Source organism: Scophthalmus maximus, chromosome 20 (genome assembly GCF_022379125.1).
Source record: "Scophthalmus maximus strain ysfricsl-2021 chromosome 20, ASM2237912v1, whole genome shotgun sequence".
Classification (NCBI taxonomy): Eukaryota; Metazoa; Chordata; class Actinopteri; order Pleuronectiformes; family Scophthalmidae; genus Scophthalmus; species Scophthalmus maximus.
Genome location: NC_061534.1, coordinates 8,264,262 through 8,283,757, shown reverse-complemented (window position 1 = coordinate 8,283,757; position 19,496 = coordinate 8,264,262). Strand labels below are relative to the sequence as shown.

General features: G+C 45.3%; 2 protein-coding genes across 2 annotated transcripts; both read left to right on the top strand.

Moving 5' to 3' along the window:
* The first annotated feature begins 302 nt into the window (after window positions 1-302).
* Window positions 303-7,767, top strand: LOC118284610 (TBC1 domain family member 10A-like). Its single transcript, XM_035607450.2, has 9 exons — window positions 303-1,044; window positions 2,407-2,506; window positions 2,903-3,010; window positions 3,248-3,354; window positions 3,455-3,569; window positions 3,772-3,837; window positions 4,323-4,512; window positions 4,924-5,078; window positions 5,245-7,767. Exons 1-9 carry the CDS (start codon window positions 872-874, stop codon window positions 5,647-5,649), a joined length of 1,419 nt encoding a protein of 472 aa, XP_035463343.2. The 5' UTR covers window positions 303-871; the 3' UTR covers window positions 5,650-7,767.
* A 9,748-nt stretch (window positions 7,768-17,515) lies between these two features.
* On the top strand, window positions 17,516-19,496 carry LOC118285400 (apelin receptor B-like). Its single transcript, XM_035609032.2, has one exon. The coding sequence runs from the start codon at window positions 17,621-17,623 to the stop codon at window positions 18,689-18,691; it is 1,071 nt and encodes a 356-aa protein (XP_035464925.1). The 5' UTR covers window positions 17,516-17,620; the 3' UTR covers window positions 18,692-19,496.

Here is a 19,496-nt window from a genome sequence, read left to right as displayed (position 1 = left end):
TTATTTCTAAATTTTGATTTCTTATTTTTGGTATTGTCTCATTCTGCCTTTGTGATTACCTTGCTGTTGAAAAGAACTATCAACATAAACACTGGAGGACCCTAAAAAAAGAATTTAAGTGCAACACTTCATTCACTAAAGCTTAATTGCTCCACTGGTGAAATCTTATTAAAGTGCATCACTTTAAAGTGGCTGTAGTCCACAGACAGCTCTACCTGTGTGCGTGTCGTTGAGCAGCAGGTGGCGGTGGAGAGTTTGTTTACTACTCTGCTCCACCTTGACACAAGCCAGAAGAACAAACCCACATTCCTGCTGACAGCAGAGATTCTCCTGCGCGTGTCAGCTGACAGCTTGTGTGATGCTAGCACGTTAGCGTCGGGGCTTGGCAGGAAGATACTGTGGCAGTTCACTGTAGCGAGTGCTGCGTTTTCACTCTTTAATAATTAGTTTGACAAAGGGAAATCGGTGGAAGTCGTTTTGTGTGACACCGGGTGACGTCACCAAAAGGAGAGGGACGAGGTTTATTATGAAACAGACTACAGGTTTCATTTAGCACTAGCTAGCTAGCAGCTGGGAAGCTACATCTTCCTAGCAACCCTAGCTAGCTAGCTAGCAGCTGGGAAGCTACATCTTCCTAGCAACCCTAGCTAGCTAGCTAGCAGCTGGGAAGCTACATCTTCCTAGCAACCCTAGCTAGCTAGCTAGCAGCTGGGAAGCTACATCTTCCTAGTAACCCTAGCTAGCTAGCAGCCGGGAAGCTACATCTTCCTAGCAACCCTAGCTAGCTAGCGGCAGCAGGCCAGCTCTTCATGGCGAGCCTCGGGGAGCGAGCCGAGCCGGCGCACTGACCGCGAACGTACGCGCTAATTAAATGGCAACAACCGAGCGGGGCAATGGACGCGACTTTCTTCGCGGGAGCGCCGCCGAGGAGCTGACGGATAACGGGAAGAGCGACACCGGGGCGAACGGCAGCGCCGCGCGACGGGAGGAAGTGGTGGACAAGTACGGATTCACCGGCGGAGCGCAGCAGCACGGAGGAGACGCGTGAGTGGACATTCACGAGGTCGCACTTGTTGACGGGAACGCAAGCACACGAGTGTTCGGCTGCCACGCGGAACTCCTTTAGATTTGCTGCAACTTGCGGCGTCTGTCGTTTTCATTTGATTTATCCTGAGTCATATTTTAGTCTCTTGTGACCTGAACCAGCAGTTGTCAGCCTTTTTTTTTTCCTCCCCTTTATGACCTTTCAAATCAAAGTGGTGTCAACTGTCCATGTCACCGGTGTTTCCTTCTCAAATGGTGTTGTTAGTTTTCATAAGCAGGAAGTTGGAAACTACAGATTTAAAGAATCAGAAATTAGGGGAAAGGTTGACAAAATACACACAATGTGTGTTGCGATATGTTTATTTTCTTACTTACTTCCAATGTTGTCGATAATCTGTTATCCCGCAGGTTTTGAACCGCACACAGACGCCACTGTGATTTCTTGTAAAGTCTTATTATTATTATGATTATTATTATTATTAGTGTTCAATTGTTCTCATCTTCTTTGTTCAACCTTCCTCTCGCACCAAAAATGACTTATAACGTCTGTGCTGGAGTCGCCAAATGGAATACTATGTGTAGCATTAACTTAAATCATATCCTAATGTTTGTTGTCAGTGGGCTTTTCCATTTCTTGCCAAGACTTCCCTCTCGGTCTCTGACCTTCTGACCTAACGCTGCTGGCTGGTCCACGGTCTTGTCCAGTTGTTGCCAACCTGGAGGCTGTGATCCCCCCAGTAGGCTTGCAAAATAAATCTGATGACTCATGAGTTGATTAATGAAGAAAGAGGTCAAGGGACAATGCAATAACAAAATGTTTATTTTTCAGTTTTCATGACTTCCTGCTTTGTTATTTGTTCTTATGCATCTGATTTCTCACCTAAAACTTGAAAATTGAGCCGCTCTCTCATGTTGGCACAGATATAGATATATAAGAAGCGATGCATTAGTTTAGCCTGGGATTTCTGTATAAGGGACTGACAACTGACAAGCTATTTGATGCAAATGCATGTCATTAAATTTGTTTGCCAAGCAGGTCGGGCTTGTGTTCAAGAGGAAATGTGTCAAAATGACAGCTCTGATCTTCAGTACGACTGTAGTGAAGTGAGATATCGGCGTGCGATTTGTGCAGCGGATTGAAGGGAACTGAACTAGGGGAAAGTTCTCCCACAGCTTCCTGTTTTCCTTGTACTTCTCTGCCGATGGCAAGAGTTCCACTGTGTTGTCTGAGGGTAGGTTTCCTGTACGGACAAGGAAGAGATGAGCAACGCGGAAGTGACTCAGTGAAGTATAACTACTGTCGGCCTGTGTGAAAAGAATTTGGTTGTCTCTTTTCATAAAAATTTCTCCTTTCGCCCACAGTGCAGAAGAAATCCCCATTGAGGTGCTGAGGGAACGGGAGGCAAAATGGCTGGAAATGCTGAACAGCTGGGACAAGTGGATGGCCAAAAAACACAAGAAGGTCTACAGTGTTTTTTACTGATATCTGACTTCACCTCTTCACAGAGCATACGGTTTAATGACACTACGAATGGTGAAGTGCACTTTGCATGGGGCATGTGGATTTGTTTTTTGTGCCCAGTTTCACTTAAGTGTTATCTGTATTTTTATTGTTCACACATTAAGTTTGTACAGTTGCATGCTTCAGTTTCTCTCAAAGAATAAAGCCGGTAAAACAGAACACAGAAACCACATTGAGTTGTGTAAAGTTTAAAGTGGTCAATCTAACAAAACAAACAGAAACGCACTTACAAAAGAAAAGAAAGCAAGGTCTGTGTTCCTTTCTCCCATTCTTCCTTTATCTTTCTTTCTTTCTTTCTGCAGTCTCTTGAGTAACTGTGCATGTGTTGAATAACAGGTGAAGGAGCGCTGTCAGAAGGGGATCCCTCCCTCGTTGCGTGGCCGGGCCTGGCTCTACCTCACTGGGGGCAAGGTGAAAAGGGAGCAAAACCGTGGCAGATTCCAGGTCAGTCATATACCTGAGGTGTATTATTTTTTTTTTTTCTAAAAAGTAAAATGTATACTATAATACATGTACGTGAATTATACATGCAAAACATATTGTGTGGAACAAGGCTTCTAACTTCACCGAGGCTTTTACATTTCAGAGTTGGATTTCATTATTAAATATCAAAAGTATTCCCACTTGCGACGTTTTTCAAGAATAACATTTTTATTTGTTCCAAACATCTGTGTCTTTCAGGAACTGGACGACCAGCCAGGGGATCCCAAATGGGTAGATATTATTGAGAGGGACCTTCATCGGCAGTTTCCCTTCCACGAAATGTTTTCCGCAAGAGGAGGTCATGGGTAAGCACTGCCCTCCGAAAGCCTCACAACAATCCCATCACTGTATTAAATTTACTGAATATACAGTATATATTGAACTTGGATATGTTCACACACATAGGCAGCAGGACCTGTTCCGTGTCCTGAAGGCTTATACTCTGCACCGTCCTGAGGAGGGTTATTGTCAGGCTCAGGCTCCCGTCGCTGCTGTTCTCTTGATGCATATGCCGGCTGAGGTGAGTGCACATCTATTTTTCATTAACGAAAAATTAGGTTTATTGGATGATGTTAAAGAACTCTGAACCTGTTAAATGTTGTTTGCTTGAGTTCCATCTTTCTGTCAACATCTGTCCTCTATCAAAACGGTGTACTTTAATATTAATCCTCATGTTTTTTATTTTACTTGATGCCTGCTCTCATTCCTTTACTTTGTCCTAGGATGCATTCTGGGTTCTTGTCCAGATTTGTGAGAAATACCTTCCTGGATACTACAGTACAGGGCTGGTACGTCATAACTTTTGAAAATATTACATACCTGAACCATATATACATGATATGATTCTGTTGTAAGCATAAACACACACACACACACACACACACACACAAAATTGTAGCGAGAACGCGGTTTTTCTGAATCTTTTTCCTTTGTGAATGTTTTTCATAACTTACACTGCCAAAGAATTATTACCATCATAGATTCTGACTCAATATTCAAACTTCTTGGAAGCAATCACCTGATTTAGCTGGACAAATGGTAGTTTCATAAATACAATTGCCAGATAACTTGAGTTTATAAAGTCATTAGTCATAACATGTTGCTTTTGGTGGTGTTGAATGTCTCAGGCCAGCGTGTCTCTACTTGATGCGCTAACAACCTAACAGCACGAGGCAGTGACCAGGCTACCAGGACGAGATAATCACACAATCTGATTAGGTGAAGAGAAAGAGTCTGTTCCCTGTCTGACCGCTGTTCAATGTCGTCTCCACAGGAGGCAATCCAGCTGGACGGGGAGATCCTGTATGGCCTGCTGCGGCGGGTGTCCCCCGTGGCCCACGGTCACCTGAAGAAGCACAAGCTGGAGCCCATCCTGTACATGACTGAGTGGTTCATGTGTGCCTTCTCTCGGACTCTGCCGTGGGCCTCGGTGCTGCGTGTCTGGGACATGTTCCTTTGCGAGGGTGAGGCGACACGCTGTCACGTGGCTCACTGATATTTTGTTCTGTCAGATGAAGTGATTACGTGGTGGGACATTTATTACAAGCTTTGAAGTTTTAACTTCAGCAGATGTCTCTGTTGTTTTCGATTATAAGTCTCCTGTGCCTGCTATTATGTATTTAACTTTAGTGTTTTACCCATAAGTCCCCTAGCGTTAGTTCAATACACATTACCAATATTTAATTTTCTTCCAGGCCCGATCATCTGCTTATCGTTTTCCCCTTCAGTTGTACAGAAACAACAGAGCATGAACACTGATGTTCTATGATTTAGAATTGATTTGGTCTCCAGCAGTTATGTGAAGCTCTCATGTCGTCTGTCTGTTCAAACATAACTGCAAACCACTTCTCTGTTGCATTTGATGCTTCTCTCAGGAGTGAAGATCCTGTTCAGGGTGGGCCTGGTTCTCCTGAAATATATGTTGGGAGCCCGAGAGAAACTGAAGGCATGCCAAGGTCTCTATGAAACAATGGAGCTGCTCCGAGCTATACAGCCACAGTACATGCAAGAAAGGTTCCTTGTGCACGAGGTACGGTTAGACTCACTGTCGTTCTCTTATGTTGACACTGCGCCCACTGCACACTCCCTCAACGTGCAAGATCCCTCTTTGACTTAACCTGCAATGTGCTGAAACCCCCCCCCAAAAAAACATAACCTAATTTCTGATTCACATTCATTCTGTCCCTGTGTCTCAGATTATAGAGTTATCTGTGTCCGAGAAAGACATCGAGAGGGAACATTATGCTCAGCTGCGGCGCTGGAATGAGACTCGCGGAGATCTACACTGCAAGTCGCCTCCCAGGATGCACGGCGCCAAGGCCATCATGTCTGCCGAGCCTCCCAGCCGACAGGACCTCAGACAGAGGCCCACCATCATCGTGGAGTCTCCCCTGGCCCCCAAGACATATGGGGTGCAAGCGGAGGATGCAAAGGGAAGTAGAAAGGCTAACAAGGAGCAGCCGAAGAAAACACTCCCGCTGCCGCAGGAGACGGTTAATCCTTATCCCCGTCCCAGTGACCCCTCACCTCTTCTCGAACACATGACCTTACAAAAGTCCAAAGAGAGTCTGAGCAGTGCAGAGCATGACACTTTCCTGTAGCGGGGTAAGTTTCACACCGGTTTACACGCAAAAACCATTCCATTGTAGCCTTTACTCACTCCGCAGCTCTGTCTTACACGTCTCAGCTGTCAATGACATGACAAACCTGTCCATCACTGAGATTGACTGCACAGTCGTGACAGAGGCTTTTTTTTTGTGCTGTCATGACACTCCGAGAAAAGTTATACAATTTGAAAATATTTTTGAACTGTTGCAAAGGTAATCACATCTTCGAATATAACAAAGTCCATTGGTTTATTTTGAATGCTCAAAACGTTTTCAGTGTCTGTTCATTTATTCAGGTTTCCATTTTCTTTAGGTCAACTAAGTTTAGCCTTAAAGTAAAAGATTTTTTTAAATGTAATGGACCGCGAGAATGTGTGAGAGCCAGGGAGCAACAGCAGACGGCGACTATGTGCACTCTCAACACGTTTTATCAGCATCTATGACTGAACATGAGGACACACACACTCTCTATCTCACTGTTAACAGCTCCTGCTGCTATTCACCGCGTAAAGCGAAGCTCTGATTCTTTCCTTTGACGTAAGTCTGTTTTTGTTTTAATCGACGAGATCTTTTCTAGAGCACTTTGCCTTTCTCGTCTTCCTCTTTGCCTACATTAGTTGCTACGTTGCCAGCATAGAGATTTGTATTCACCTCGCTTTGCTGTACTCAGTCGGTCACACTCATTTGCAGACCCAAAGTTTATTATTTGTCTGTTTTGCACGGTCAGTTGACTTGTTTGACTGCATCAGTGCGTTTGTCTCTGCTGTTGTCGAACACACGAGGGCGCCGTAACATTATCTCTCTGCCTCGGCAGCGACCAGTAGTAGTAGAAAAGCAAATAAAAAACTGACATAAGCTGTGTGACTCTCAATTGAAGGAAGAAAAAAAAGTGTGCAGGGATATTTTATGCCACTAAGCCAAAGATTTTGAATGCATATTTTTTTGAAATGTATATTTTACAAACAGTTTATTCAAGGATATTGTCGTACAGTATTTAATTGTTGTCGATTTGGGAGAGCATAGGGTTTATATTTATGTAATGAAGGAGCTGTATGTTAAAAATGCCACGTGGAAGAACGCTAATCCAGAGAAGTTTTTGTACAATCATGATTATGGTTTTGCAGATCTTTATACTGAAATATATCTGATGCTAATTGACAAGAAAGAGAGAGAGAATTGGGAGAATTTCTTTTTTTGTTATTTCTGCTTCCAGAGTATCTAAACTCCAGTTTAAATAGTTAAATATTAGTTATCTATGTTGAAAGCAACAAAAAAAATCCAAAATATACTAACAAAATATGAAGTTCAAATGTAGCTAATGATGGGACTAATTAGCTAAATTTTAATTGATGCACTAGTTTACTCAATTCATGCTTTTGCATGATTTTTTTCCAGATTTGTCTTTTCTCTTCCTCCATGTGAAGGACTTTTATTTTTAAAAAAAAATAAAAGTAAAGGGAACCTTAAACTTTTTAAATGAACAAATAGTTTGTGTAGATACTCATTTTATTTGGGACGTTGCAAATGAAGAAATTATTTCGAAAGAAGTAGATTAATAGGCAATCAGCATTTAATGGCCCAGTCCTGGAAATCCAGTTTTTGTCAAAGTTTTTATAAATGATTTAGGGTATTGTGTTGATTAAAAATAAAAATGCGGACATTTTATTAAAAAAATGCTACGGGTTTATTTTTTGCTATTAGGAAGCACCGTTTACCTGCTGTGTTTCTCTGCAGCTGTTCATATTTAGATTTAAATCGTTTCTTTATCTGCAGAGTTTTCACTCTGACCTTTGTGCTCTGTCGTGTAGACAGTGCCATTGTGCTTCATCCAGGGATTAGAGCAAAAATAGCTGATCAGATATTCTGAAGGATGCAGGCTAATATACCGGAGGCGGTTTGCCATCCGAGGACGTTGGTTTTGTGAGATTCTGTTTCAGTATTCATCGAAAATATTTAAAAAGGTATTATAGATTAAGCCTGGGGCTTGTAATTGTGCAACTTCTGCTGTTTTAATCAGTATATAGGACTTTTTTTTAGAATCTGATATGTACAAGCTGTTTTTGTACCAAATTACATTTAAATCAATAAAATCTGAACCTCTTGGATTTTGCAGATCTGTCGTATTTCCCATTTGTGTACCAATAGTACATTTCCTCTCTTTTTTTTGCCGACTTTTACCATCGAAAAAAGAAAACGAGACAAGAGAGCAAGTGCCACACAGACTGGACTGAACTAGCCGGATTTCAATACAGCCTGTGTTATCATTCAGCGCCCTCACAGCCACCCACCCCTCACTCACCCACACTGCAGCACACTTCCTCAGACACCTGTTTCTCCAGCTCTTTCAGCTCTTAGAGGAATTTGCATCTCAAATAGGTTGAATTCCCACAGCGTCTCACCCAGCCATTTGCCTTTGGTCTCTGAATGGAGGGTATACAGGCCTTCTTCTTCTTCTCCTTCTTCTTCTTCTTCTTCCTCGACAAGGTTCAGCTGCAGTCCAAGAACATGACGGCAAAGAATGCTCTGCTCTGTGTTTGAATTTACCCGACCAGCGAAATCCCAACACTGTCTTGATCTATTCAAGTACAAGATGGATATAAATTTGATCGTCCTCCATTTCACGTCTCAATATTTTCCGCACATTTTCTGTCTTTTAAGAGTCAAAGATTTATGTTGTCAGATCACCACGTTCCTCAGACTCCACTTGCAGCCATCACAGTGGCCTTTTCTATTTTTGTGTGTTTTGCATGAGGATGCCTGTCATTAGAGTATTTTTTGTATTCCTGTATCCTCTCATCATCTCTTTTTGTGCCTTTCACTATCGGTAAACAATAGCAGCTTGTCCGCTCCACCCTCACCTCAATTGCAACCACACCCCACCCCACCTGTCTCTCACTCTCTGTGCTTGCGCATGGGGAAATATTTGCTAGACCCGATCCTAGACTAGGGAGGGTGTAATGGGAGACTGGCTTTATGGCTAATCTGCAGCGGAGGAGGAGGAGACGTGACCCAGACGTGCCCCCATAACCACAACCTCCGAGCAACTATATATTAAGTTGTACTTGTGTTTTCTTCTTGTTCAGTTATTTATAATAAAACATATGGTAAAACTGTAAAAACTCGAGCCTTAATTTCATTTGTTTGTCAGAAGGGTTTTTTATATAATATATTGTATATATCTTTAGACATATTGTTATTGGACATTTTTTAATCACTAAAATAGATATCGGCATTAGCCTCTACTTCCCACCAGTAACCCTATGCAACAACGACTGCAACAGTTGCAGTTTACGCCGATATTATTCATCCAGATCCAATGGTCAAAGTTCACATACACATACCTTTTTCCAAAGCTTTCAACCCCATCTTGCAGCCTGCAGAATAATTTGTCACACACATAGTTTCCAATGACAATAATTAATTCTCGCACACAAGTTTCACTGATCAGAACAAAGAAATTACTCCTCATAAGCCTATTTTTGTTTATCCAAGTATATCTACTCTCTGTTTGTGTGTGTGTGTGTGTGTGTGTGTGTGTGTGTGTGTGTGTGTGTGTGTGTGTGTGTGTGTGTGTGTGTGTGTGTGTGTGTGTGTGTGTGTGTGTGTGTGTGTGTGTGTGTGTGTGTGTGTGTGTGTGTGTGTGTGTGTGTGTGTGTGTGTGTGAACAGATATCCCCACGTGATGTCTGTTTATACACTGTAGCTGTTTATTGGGGGGGGGGGGGGGGGGGGGGGGGGTTGGCTGAGTGTGGTGGAGTGGATGATCTCATGAGGCCATATGTGTGAATCGTCTGGGAGATTATAGTCTGGCTTCATGAGCTGTAAAGCTCCTCTAAAGCTTTTTGGTAACAAGGACTGATGGTCTGCACCTTTATCAACCCCCCCTGCCCTCTGCCTAAAGGGGTGGATTAGAAGGGGTAGAGGTCAGGGGCACAAAACAAAAAACTCGACTGTGACCTGTCTGAATAGCAGTTTCTTGAATAGTTAAATTGGAATGCAGCTGTTGCGACTTTTCTGAACTCTGTTTGTTTGTATGCAGGGTGTGATTTTTGTCTGTCACTGTGGGTACACAAAAAAATCAATCAGTTTCATAGTTTTGTAGTTTATTATGGGCATTTTTTTTAAAAATTAATCGAAATATTCTGCTAGGTGTTCCCCATATTTTGTCCCACACCATGTAATTGTATGTGAGCGAACAGGTGAAGTCTCATGCTTGCTCCTATTTTGGATTCTTCCATGTTTTTTTTTTCGAGGTTGGGGGGCGGGCAGGCTTTGATTAAAAGTTTCAAGTAGCGAAGCTGCACGTGTGGGACAGGAAGCGGAGTTGGAGTGGAAGGTGTCAGGGGTCAGACAGATGCCCGTTCAGTGGACGGTGGTCAGGAAGCGTGCCCGTCCTTTTATGGTTCTCCTCAGGATAACAGTAGCTGGACGCGCAGCTCTAATGATTCCAGATCCATCAGCCTTTTTTTCTGACTCTGGATTTTGATTTGTCAAAGGAAATGAGAACACACACACACACATGCTTGGTTCCAGCCGGGGATCCCCCCCCCCCCCCCCCCCCCCCCCCCCCCCCCCCCCCCCCCCCCCCCCCCCCCCCCCCCCCGATCTCCTTTATAGCAGCTGGGTGTCTTATGAATCATAAGACTAATTTATCCTCTTTTGTGCAGCCCAACTTCAGGTCAGTGTCCAAGCTATTGTTCCCCTCAAACTAATCTGTTGTTGTCCCCGTTTGCAGCTGATCCATCACACAGAACTACACACCGGCCTGTGGCCGTAAAAGATCACATCGACCAATTACTCTGGCCACTTTCCGCTCGATTTTGGCGTGTTTGAAGTTGAGCGGGCTCCTGGTTACACATTATACAACCTCCAGGCCTCTCAGGTTTTCAGTTTCGGGGACCTCGTTGTGACCCCTGAACTGTTGAACAGCTTTTCCCCTTCTCCAGCTGCTCCCCCGCTGTTGACCATTTCAGCTTCCTGCTTACAACCTGACTTTATTCTGCAGGTTTTAAGACCCTCATCTGTCTTCGGGTGTCTTTGTGCAATGTTAAATGATTTTAAATGATTTCATTGATTTAAAACTTGTAGGTTAACTACTGAACTATTGGGCAATGTATTGGATTTTTCTGTATATAGTTGAACTGCCTCATCAGGCAACTAGTTGCTGCTGTTAAAGCTGTCAAATCATGAATTATTATCAATCTGCGAACATGAAATACTGAGCAATGCTACATAACTTCTTTTTTTTGAATTACCACAACAGCGAAGATCATTGGGAAAAGTTTGGTGCATTTACCTACAATGCATTTTAGTGTGTAACTTGCAGTAAAACCACACAAAGAATACAGTATATAATATATAATGTATCAAGAGGCTTATATGATATTTTTAGGTCATCTGAGACTGTATCCTCTCCATGTAAGTGGTTTATAGTACAATTTACATTTTGTCGTGAGTCTGTTTTGCAACGCTTATTCAGCGCTGTTTGTGTTACATGTTTATCTCTTCACCGGGGGGCTGTTTGTGAGCTCGGTGCTGCTGTGTCGGTGTCTTTCCCACTTATCTGCATTGATCTGAAGTCACTTCCTGCCATTGTTGTGTCACATCCCCACTGTCTCCTCTCTTCCCGTCCATCTAGTCCCCTCTTTCCCCCGGCAAGGAAACCGGTTGCTCAAAGAGGATACACAGGAGGGAGGGAGGGAGGAGGTGAGTGTGTGTGTATCAGTGTTTATGTATGTGTGTGTGTGTGCAAGACCAAGAGAGAGACCTGCTCTGCTCCTGATAAACCAAGGGTCAGACTTAAATGGGGACAAGCAGATATTGATGGCGAGCTTGTGAGGCCAGCAGAAACGTCAGCCAGATCGAAAGACCAACAGGGAAAAGATGTGGTCGGGGTTTTGCTTGTATTACAGAGAAGAAGTGGCCAATTTTTTAAAAAATGTTTAGAGTCAGACAGTGATCTTCTGCATGCCCTCGGGGTAGTTACAGAGAGACTGAGCTTTTAAGTAGCATGATTTCTGGTAAATCATATCCATTTTTGTTTTTGAACATCATGTAATGTGTCACGTCTATATGATATGTGCATCCCACACATTGAGGAGAGAGACACACAAACACACTTAGAATCAAATTTTTCATAAATAAATACTGTGTGTGTGTGTGTGTGTGTGTGTGTGTGTGTGTGTGTGTGTGTGTGTGTGTGTGTGTGTGTGTGTGTGTGTGTGTGTGTGTGTGTGTGTGTGTGTGTGTGTGTGTGTGTGTGTGTGTGTGTGTGTGTGTGTGTGTGTGTGTGTGTGTGTGTGTGTGTGTGTGTGTGTGTGTCAGCTCGTGACCTCATAGCCTGTTATAATTGAGACTAATGACAAAAGCATATGAGCAGAGAGACCTTTGGTTTGGCGTTACAATAGCTTATTGTATTCCATCGAGCGTAGTCATGGGTGTTACAAAGTGTGTGAACGTGTAGGATTGTTGTGTGTGTGTGCGTGTGCGCGAACGTGTGCGCGAATGTGTGAAACCAAGCTGGAGGCTTGTGTTTCACAACTCTGTGAAGTCTGGACAGTCATAAAAAATCTGTAAGATGGTTCATGTTACATGAGAGGGATAAAAGATTCAAACACTTTCTAAATCCAGCTGTGCATTAAAAAAAATTCACAGTTTTTGCACAGACCGCAGGACAACCTGTTCACTGACCCATCAGTCCTACATCCAGGAGAGGGAGTGCAGCAGAAGAAAGTTTTTTCGCCTGTTGGACGGACAGGAAGAGGACATGTGGTTGCAGCTTTTATGCAGCTTTTTTCTGCGAGTGTTTAAACATAAAGGAAAGCTGTTGATCTTATCTCTATTTTTCAACATTTTCTCAGTAGGTTTGTGGGGGGCGGCAGTCCCCCGAAACACATCCCCTCATCCTCGACACCAAACAGCCAATCAGAATTGACCTTCTCCGATCGATTGACCTTTTGACACAAATATAACACGTGCTATGTTGAGCTGGTGTGGAGGCAAACCTCAGCGTGAGCCCACAGTCGTCATGACTTGCAGCCAGGGGCATATAAAGGGAATTTGGGGGTCACCGTATAAAAGGGACCTGTCGGGCCCTATGTCAAACAAGAGGCCTTGGTGTCGTTGCAGTCTCCTGTAGATCAGATCAGATCAGAGGATTTAAGGGGGTCCTTACAATATTGTCATTGCTTTAGACTAACGTAATCATCTGCTCTTGGGGGGGGGGGGGGGGGGGGGGTGCTCAGCTTGGGCCCCAGGCAATTATCAGCTTTGCCTACCTTATTACAACGACCCCAGCGTCTGTAAATGATTAATGAACCTCTGTCTTTTGTTCCTTCTAATTTAAACTCTTCTCGGCTGTAATGCGTAACAGCCCCCCCCCCCCCCCCCCCCCCCCCCCCCCCCCCCCCCCCCCCCCCCCCCCCCCCCCCCCCCCCCCCCCCCCCCCACACACACACACACGCACGCACACGCACACGCACACACACACACACATCTATATTTTCACTGTTGACCTTGAGTGCAAGTCTGAACTATTTATAACTTATCGTGACAACAGGTTTGGGGTTTCCCTCTCCTGTGTCCTCACATTAATATTTGATAAATACTTCTCCCTAGCCACTCCCGACTCGGAAGATAACAACATGTTGGAAGCAGGAAGATTCGTATCAACAGAGTCTCCCGGTCGACTGGCCTACAAACAGAGAACTGAAATTAGACATCCTTGACTCTGTAGCGTTGCAGCTCCTCACTCACAATATATCTGCTGCTCGTCTGCAACAGTGCAATCAGGTCGTCGGTGACTGTAAAGGTTGTGAAAACATCTCGCAACCTGTTGCACATGTGCCGAAAACAATCGAGAAAGTGAACAGTTTTATAGATAGAAACTGGGCGATAGAACTGCACCATGGCTGTTTCCTGTTTTTCAGAGAAGTCCATCAGATGAGTGATGAATAAACATGTGCGACAGTAATAGGCTGTGAATCTATAATTTAAGAGGAAGCAAAGCAGCAGCTATAACAGAATCAATCTTTTCAATTTCCGCACCCGTAATTTTACATCTTGACGTAACGACCGTGCTGGGCCAGTGAATTTTACGTATTCTTCTTTTTGTCAACAAAGAGACCTAAAGTCCGTGTGCAATGGCAATGACTGTGCAACAGTTTACAAATCTGCAAACCCTGGAAAATTCACAGACTCAACTTTCAGAACATTTTCTGGAGTTCATGTCTGAAAACAGCTCAGTAGTGTGGGTTCTGTCCCATCATTAATCATAAATCTGGTATGACTTCACCAACGCTACATAGCAGACGTGAGGCTGCTGATGCTGCCAGCAAGTAAGCGCAACATCATACTGTGACGTATTTATCACTCCTCTTTTCCTTTAGTGTCTGCTATTTTCCTGACATGTCCTCTCCACTTATGTCCGACCCTGTTCCATGCATCTGTTCCAGGAGAAACCTTTTTTTCTCACCCAGTCCGACATGACAACTGACGACCTGCAGTCGCGGTATCGTGCACAATTCTACCAAAGGTAGAACAAAAGAAATCATGAGAAAAGAATCAGTTCAGTTCAACACTGGTTTACATGTTAGTCTTTAGTGGGACAGTGAGAAAAGGCGGGACCCTCTCCCATCCTGGTGGCCTCTGTGTCTAACAAGCTGGTGTCAATCACCTCGTTGTCCCTGCTGAAAAGGGCAGAGGGAGGATAATGGAGTGGGGCAGGCGGCGACAACAGCCAAATGTTCAAGCCCCCCAGCTGTGCTCAGGGTGTTGGTTTTGACAGCATCCACACAATTAAAAGTTCAGATCAGACTGTTGATGCGACGGGTGCTGATGACTGAGTATTGGCCCGAGGGTCTGTTTGTCATCGCGGCTGTGGAGCTGCTCTCAGGCGTTTGATTCAGACGTGCGATATCGCGAACTGCGCAAAGAACTCGAGTCCGACTCAAGAGTTGGTCCGATTGCAAAAAAAAAAAAGCCTCGAGGAACCAGCTGTCTCGGCACAGAAGGGTCCGTGCATGTGGTCCGCGACAGCTTGACACACACACACACACACACATCAAACGACTGTCAGACCCCTGCAAGACCCTCACACACACCTAAACAACAAGAACACACACCTCGCGCTCTTTTGGCACTGCGAGTATCACCCAATACAAGGTCAGGATAAAAGATCAAAGGGCATCTCTGCAGAGAGACTGTGTGTGTGTGTGTGTGTGTGTGTGTGTGTGTGTGTGTGTGTGTGTGTGTGTGTGTGTGTGTGTGTGTGTGTGTGTGTGTGTGTGTGTGTGTGTGTGTGTGTGTGTGTGTCTTTCTGCTGTTGTGTAAGTATTCATCCTTTTCTAATCGGCGGATATGCTCCCTGTAAAAGACTCATTGCTGATAGATTTCAGTCGAGTGAAGGGCAAGGATGAAACGCCTCAGTGTGGTCAAATAGTAGTGCAAAACACAAGGTATCTCACTGTGTGTGGTTTACAGCACAGGGCCACACATGAGAGGACAACAACAACAACAAGGTGGGAAACGGAGGAGAAACATGAGCTGAATGTTGTGGAAACAGGGTCTGTGGTATGCGGAGGGAAGAGATGGAAGCTCTGCAAGGAGGTTAAAGCTCAGTCCAATTGGAACTTGTCACTCTCAAAGGGCTTAAACAGGGAGAACTGTGAGAAACTTAGTCTCTGGTAGTTTTATATCGTGATCATGTTATGAGACATTAAAAAAATCTGCCAATTAGACTCACAGATACTTATCTTTTCCCTCCACTGCTTGTATTTAAAAGGGAATTTCACGTTTCTCATCAAAACCTTTAGGTGAGGGGATTTTTGGGCAAAGCAAGTTTGGGGTGGGGGGGGTGATTTGATGTGTTCTTCAAGGCCCGGTGTTTTATTTAGCCGTATATTCACATCCCCATCAACGAACGTGGCTAAAAACAGACTCCAGTCCCACCAGGCTGCAGAGAGGAAGCTTGCTTGATTCACTTCACTTTGCTTTTTTCCTGTTCTGCAGCGGAGAGCCGGACGGACAAAGAGCTGGATGGACAATTAAGCGGAGCAGGACAGGGCAGAGCTTGGGTGGAGGCACGCACACACACACACAAACACACACACAAAAACACAATCACGTCAGTTTATCAAACACCACAAGCGTGCATCACAATAACTGGCAACAACAAGCAGTTCTCTGAATGACGTTGGTCAAAGCAGAGGAGATGGGAATCAGTCCTCGTCTTCATAATCAGAGGAAGACGGAGATGAGTGGGAAGAGGGGAGAGGAGGAGGAGGAGGGAGGAGGAGGCAGAGATGGAAGGGTGGAGGAAGGGATCGGAGGAGGGAAAGATTGTTGAGTGATACAGTAGTTGTGTCTATTGGTCGGTGCCCCGGCGCCACTGCAGCCACTCTGCTGAGAGACGTAGCAGGCTGGAGAGTGAGATGCACCACCTGGACCAACAAATAAATCCAACAGATGGGGAAGAGGAGAGGAACTGTGTGACTCATTCAACCATTCAACACAGAGTTTAAACTTTTTGTTTCCCCTAAAGTTGGAAAAGTCTTTTTAGCCCACACTGTCAGTATCATACATCTATCAGGTCATTATTGAGGCAACAGTTGAAAATTGAACTCCAAGACTTTTTCCAACTTTGGCATCTCCATCTACAATATGAAATTATGTTTTGTGAATAAAAAACACAGCGTGTGTTTATACTGACTTTTCAAGTTGGGTAAATGCTTTATCCTTTCACACAGTTTCATTACCTAGTATTTGTTTTCTGTGTAAATTCACAAAACTCCAAAATATGATCTAACTAGAGTTCTGATGTGGACGACGTGCTGTATTATATTATGAGCCACCAGGTTTACTTATCTTACAGGGCACAATTGAGTTTTGGAATTCGTTGTCACAAGCCAAGACGTGTACATAAATACATATCAGAACTTCAATTTTGTATTGTTGTTTTAATGGCCTTTTTAGCATTCATTAATGGCACTTTTTTGCTTATGGAAAAAAATGCTGTTTGGCTATTTTGATGTTTATAACGCGCCTCGGACAATGTTTTATGAAAAGTGACACGTACATTTATATTGATGATTGTGATCATTATTTACACTTTTTTTTAAAATCAGTTTCACCATATCTTCAATATAAAATATTGCCAATTGGTAACAGGAAATACAATTTCCTCATTCCAATCAACACTATAGCATGTCGCCAATGATTTGTTCGGGTTAATGCTTGGTATTACTGTATAATGTATTACAGTGTAGTGTATTTCATCCAAAGGTCCATTGTCAACATTTTGTTTGTCTTCCTTCCAGTTCATTAGAGCTCAGGAGAAACTTTTGTCTTTAGTTTGTGGTCTGGACATGTGAAGACAAACACATAGAGATGTAAATAGTGTTTCCCTGCTCCGGTGCCAGAACGACTGTCAATTGACATTATAATTGACTACTTCATGAAACCTGTCATGCCCGGGCTTGACTCGTGGGCCATCGTCCAAACATGTCTAATGAACTTGCTCTTCCCTGCGGTAAAAAGAAAAGAAAAAAGTATAGCAATTATATTTGTGGTTTTCTTGCAGCCCTATAGTTTATGCATGAAAAGTTAGGAAATTTGTTTTAATCCTTCAAGATGAAATACTGGTTGCAACTCATAGTACTACACGTGTTAAAGTGGGTTCAGTGCAATAGAGAGTAAATATATGAATGAATGAACGAGAGAGAGGAGGGTGGGTGTGTAGGCAGAGACAGGACATGTTCCTCTGAGCCAAGAGAGGGGGGGGGGGGGGGGGGGGCAGGGGGAGGGGAGGAGGGGGCATCCTGGGACGGTACAAGTCTGGGGGTGGGGGTATATAAGAGTCGGCACATTACGCATGAAGCAACAGAGTTCAGAGTGCTGTCATCCACCGCGGATCTAAACCTGCGACAGACTGATCTCATTTGGAACAGGAGAGAGAGAGAGAGAAGGAGATGGACCAGGCTGATGGTGTGTACGAGTACTATGACTACGGGGAGACGGAGAACTCCACCATGTGTGACTACTCCGAGTGGACGCCGTCGTACTCCGTCATCCCCGTGCTCTACATGCTCATCTTCATCCTCGGTCTCTCTGGCAACGGGGTGGTCATCTTCACCGTGTGGAGGGCCCAGGGGAAGCGCAGAGCTGCGGACGTCTACATCGGCAACCTGGCGCTGGCCGACCTCACCTTCGTGGTCACGCTGCCCCTGTGGGCCGTCTACACGGCCATGGGCTACCACTGGCCCTTCGGGCCGGCCCTGTGCAAGGTCAGCAGCTACGTGGTCCTGCTCAACATGTACGCCAGCGTCTTCTGCCTCACCTGCATGAGCTTCGACCGCTACCTGGCCATCGTGCACTCGCTGTCCAGCACGCAGCTGCGCTCCCGCGGCCACACGCGGGGCTGCCTCGTCGCCATCTGGCTGCTGTCGGGGCTCCTGGCCGCGCCGACTCTCCTCTTCCGCACCACCAAGTACGACCTGGCCAGCAACCGCACGTCGTGCGCCATGGACTTCGGCCTGGTGATGTCGAGCAAAGAGCAGGAGAACCTGTGGATCGCCGGCCTCAGCATCTCCTCCTCGGCGCTGGGCTTCCTCCTGCCCTTCATGGCGATGATGGTGTGCTACGGCTTCATCGGCTGCACCGTCACCCGCCACTTCAACACGCTGCGCAAGGAGGACCAGCGCAAGAGGAGGCTGCTGAAGATCATCACCACCCTGGTGGTGGTGTTCGGCGCCTGCTGGATGCCCTTCCACGTGGTGAAGAGCGCCGACGCGCTCTCCTACCTGGACCTGTTCCCCGCCACCTGTGCCTTCCTGCGCTTCCTGCTGCTGGCCCACCCTTACGCCACCTGCCTGGCCTACATCAACAGCTGCCTCAACCCCTTCCTCTACGCCTTCTTCGACCTGCGCTTCAGGTCCCAGTGCCTGTGCCTCCTCAACCTGAAGAAGTCGCTGCACGCCAGCCCCGCCGGCTCCCTGTCCTCCCAGAAGACAGAGGCCCAGTCCCTGGCCACCAAGGTGTGACGCCAGCTGAGGGCCCCGAGGCGTGCTGGGACTGAGGTGACACATGCAGGACAATGCAGGTGATTCAGAACTATGCAGCGCCGGGTGCCGGTCAGGGTCAAGGTGTCATCCTTCGCCCTCCTCTGACTGTGGACTGTTGAAGGTGGCGGTCCTGTTTGTGGATTTGGGGTCTCACCGTCCTCACTCCACCCCCGCCCTCACTTTCAGTAGCAGCAGGGGGATGAAGCAAAACTGAACGACTTAGAATAAGGGACCAAGACCAGACTTTATTTTTCTTTTGAAAAAAAGTGGAATGTATTTTAAAAAGGACAACACACTCATGAGTTCCTGTGGACTCTCTGAGCTCTGAACTCGAGTCTAATACTCATGCATTTGCCCCCGCTGTTCTTGTGTTCATTTGTAAGCACTTGAGGTGTGAACTCTACCAGACTGTCCCGCTCTCGCCAGCCAGCGAATGTGGTATCTGCTGCATCACAGTCAGCAGTGTAAAGTGTCTCTGTGTGTGTGTGTGTGTGTGTGTGTGTGTGTGTGTGTGTGTGTGTGTGCGCGTGTTTGTAGGAAGGGTGTGCCAGCCATTGATAGGTGTTGGAGTCTGATAAGAGTGTTGTAAGGAGAGACGGGTGAGTGTGAGGCCGGGTGGGAGTCACAGACAGACAGACAGACAGATGGCAGCTGACAAATGTTTTCAGGCTGGAGGCGGGCCCAATTAAAAGGTGACTGCTTTGACAGTCTGCTGGTGTGTGTGTGTGTGTGTGTGTGTGTGTGTGTGTGTGTGTGTGTGTGTGTGTGTTTGTGTGTGTTTATG

Excerpts from the sequence above, each read along its gene's own strand:
- LOC118285400 (XM_035609032.2), top strand. The coding sequence starts at position 17,621 with ATGGACCAGGCTGATGGTGTGTACGAGTACTATGACTACGGGGAGACG.
- LOC118284610 (XM_035607450.2), top strand. The coding sequence starts at position 872 with ATGGCAACAACCGAGCGGGGCAATGGACGCGACTTTCTTCGCGGGAGC. Across the intron at positions 1,045-2,406 it reads CAGCAGCACGGAGGAGACGC|TGCAGAAGAAATCCCCATTG; the intron begins GTGAGTGGACAT and ends TTTCGCCCACAG. Across the intron at positions 4,513-4,923 it reads GGACATGTTCCTTTGCGAGG|GAGTGAAGATCCTGTTCAGG; the intron begins GTGAGGCGACAC and ends TGCTTCTCTCAG.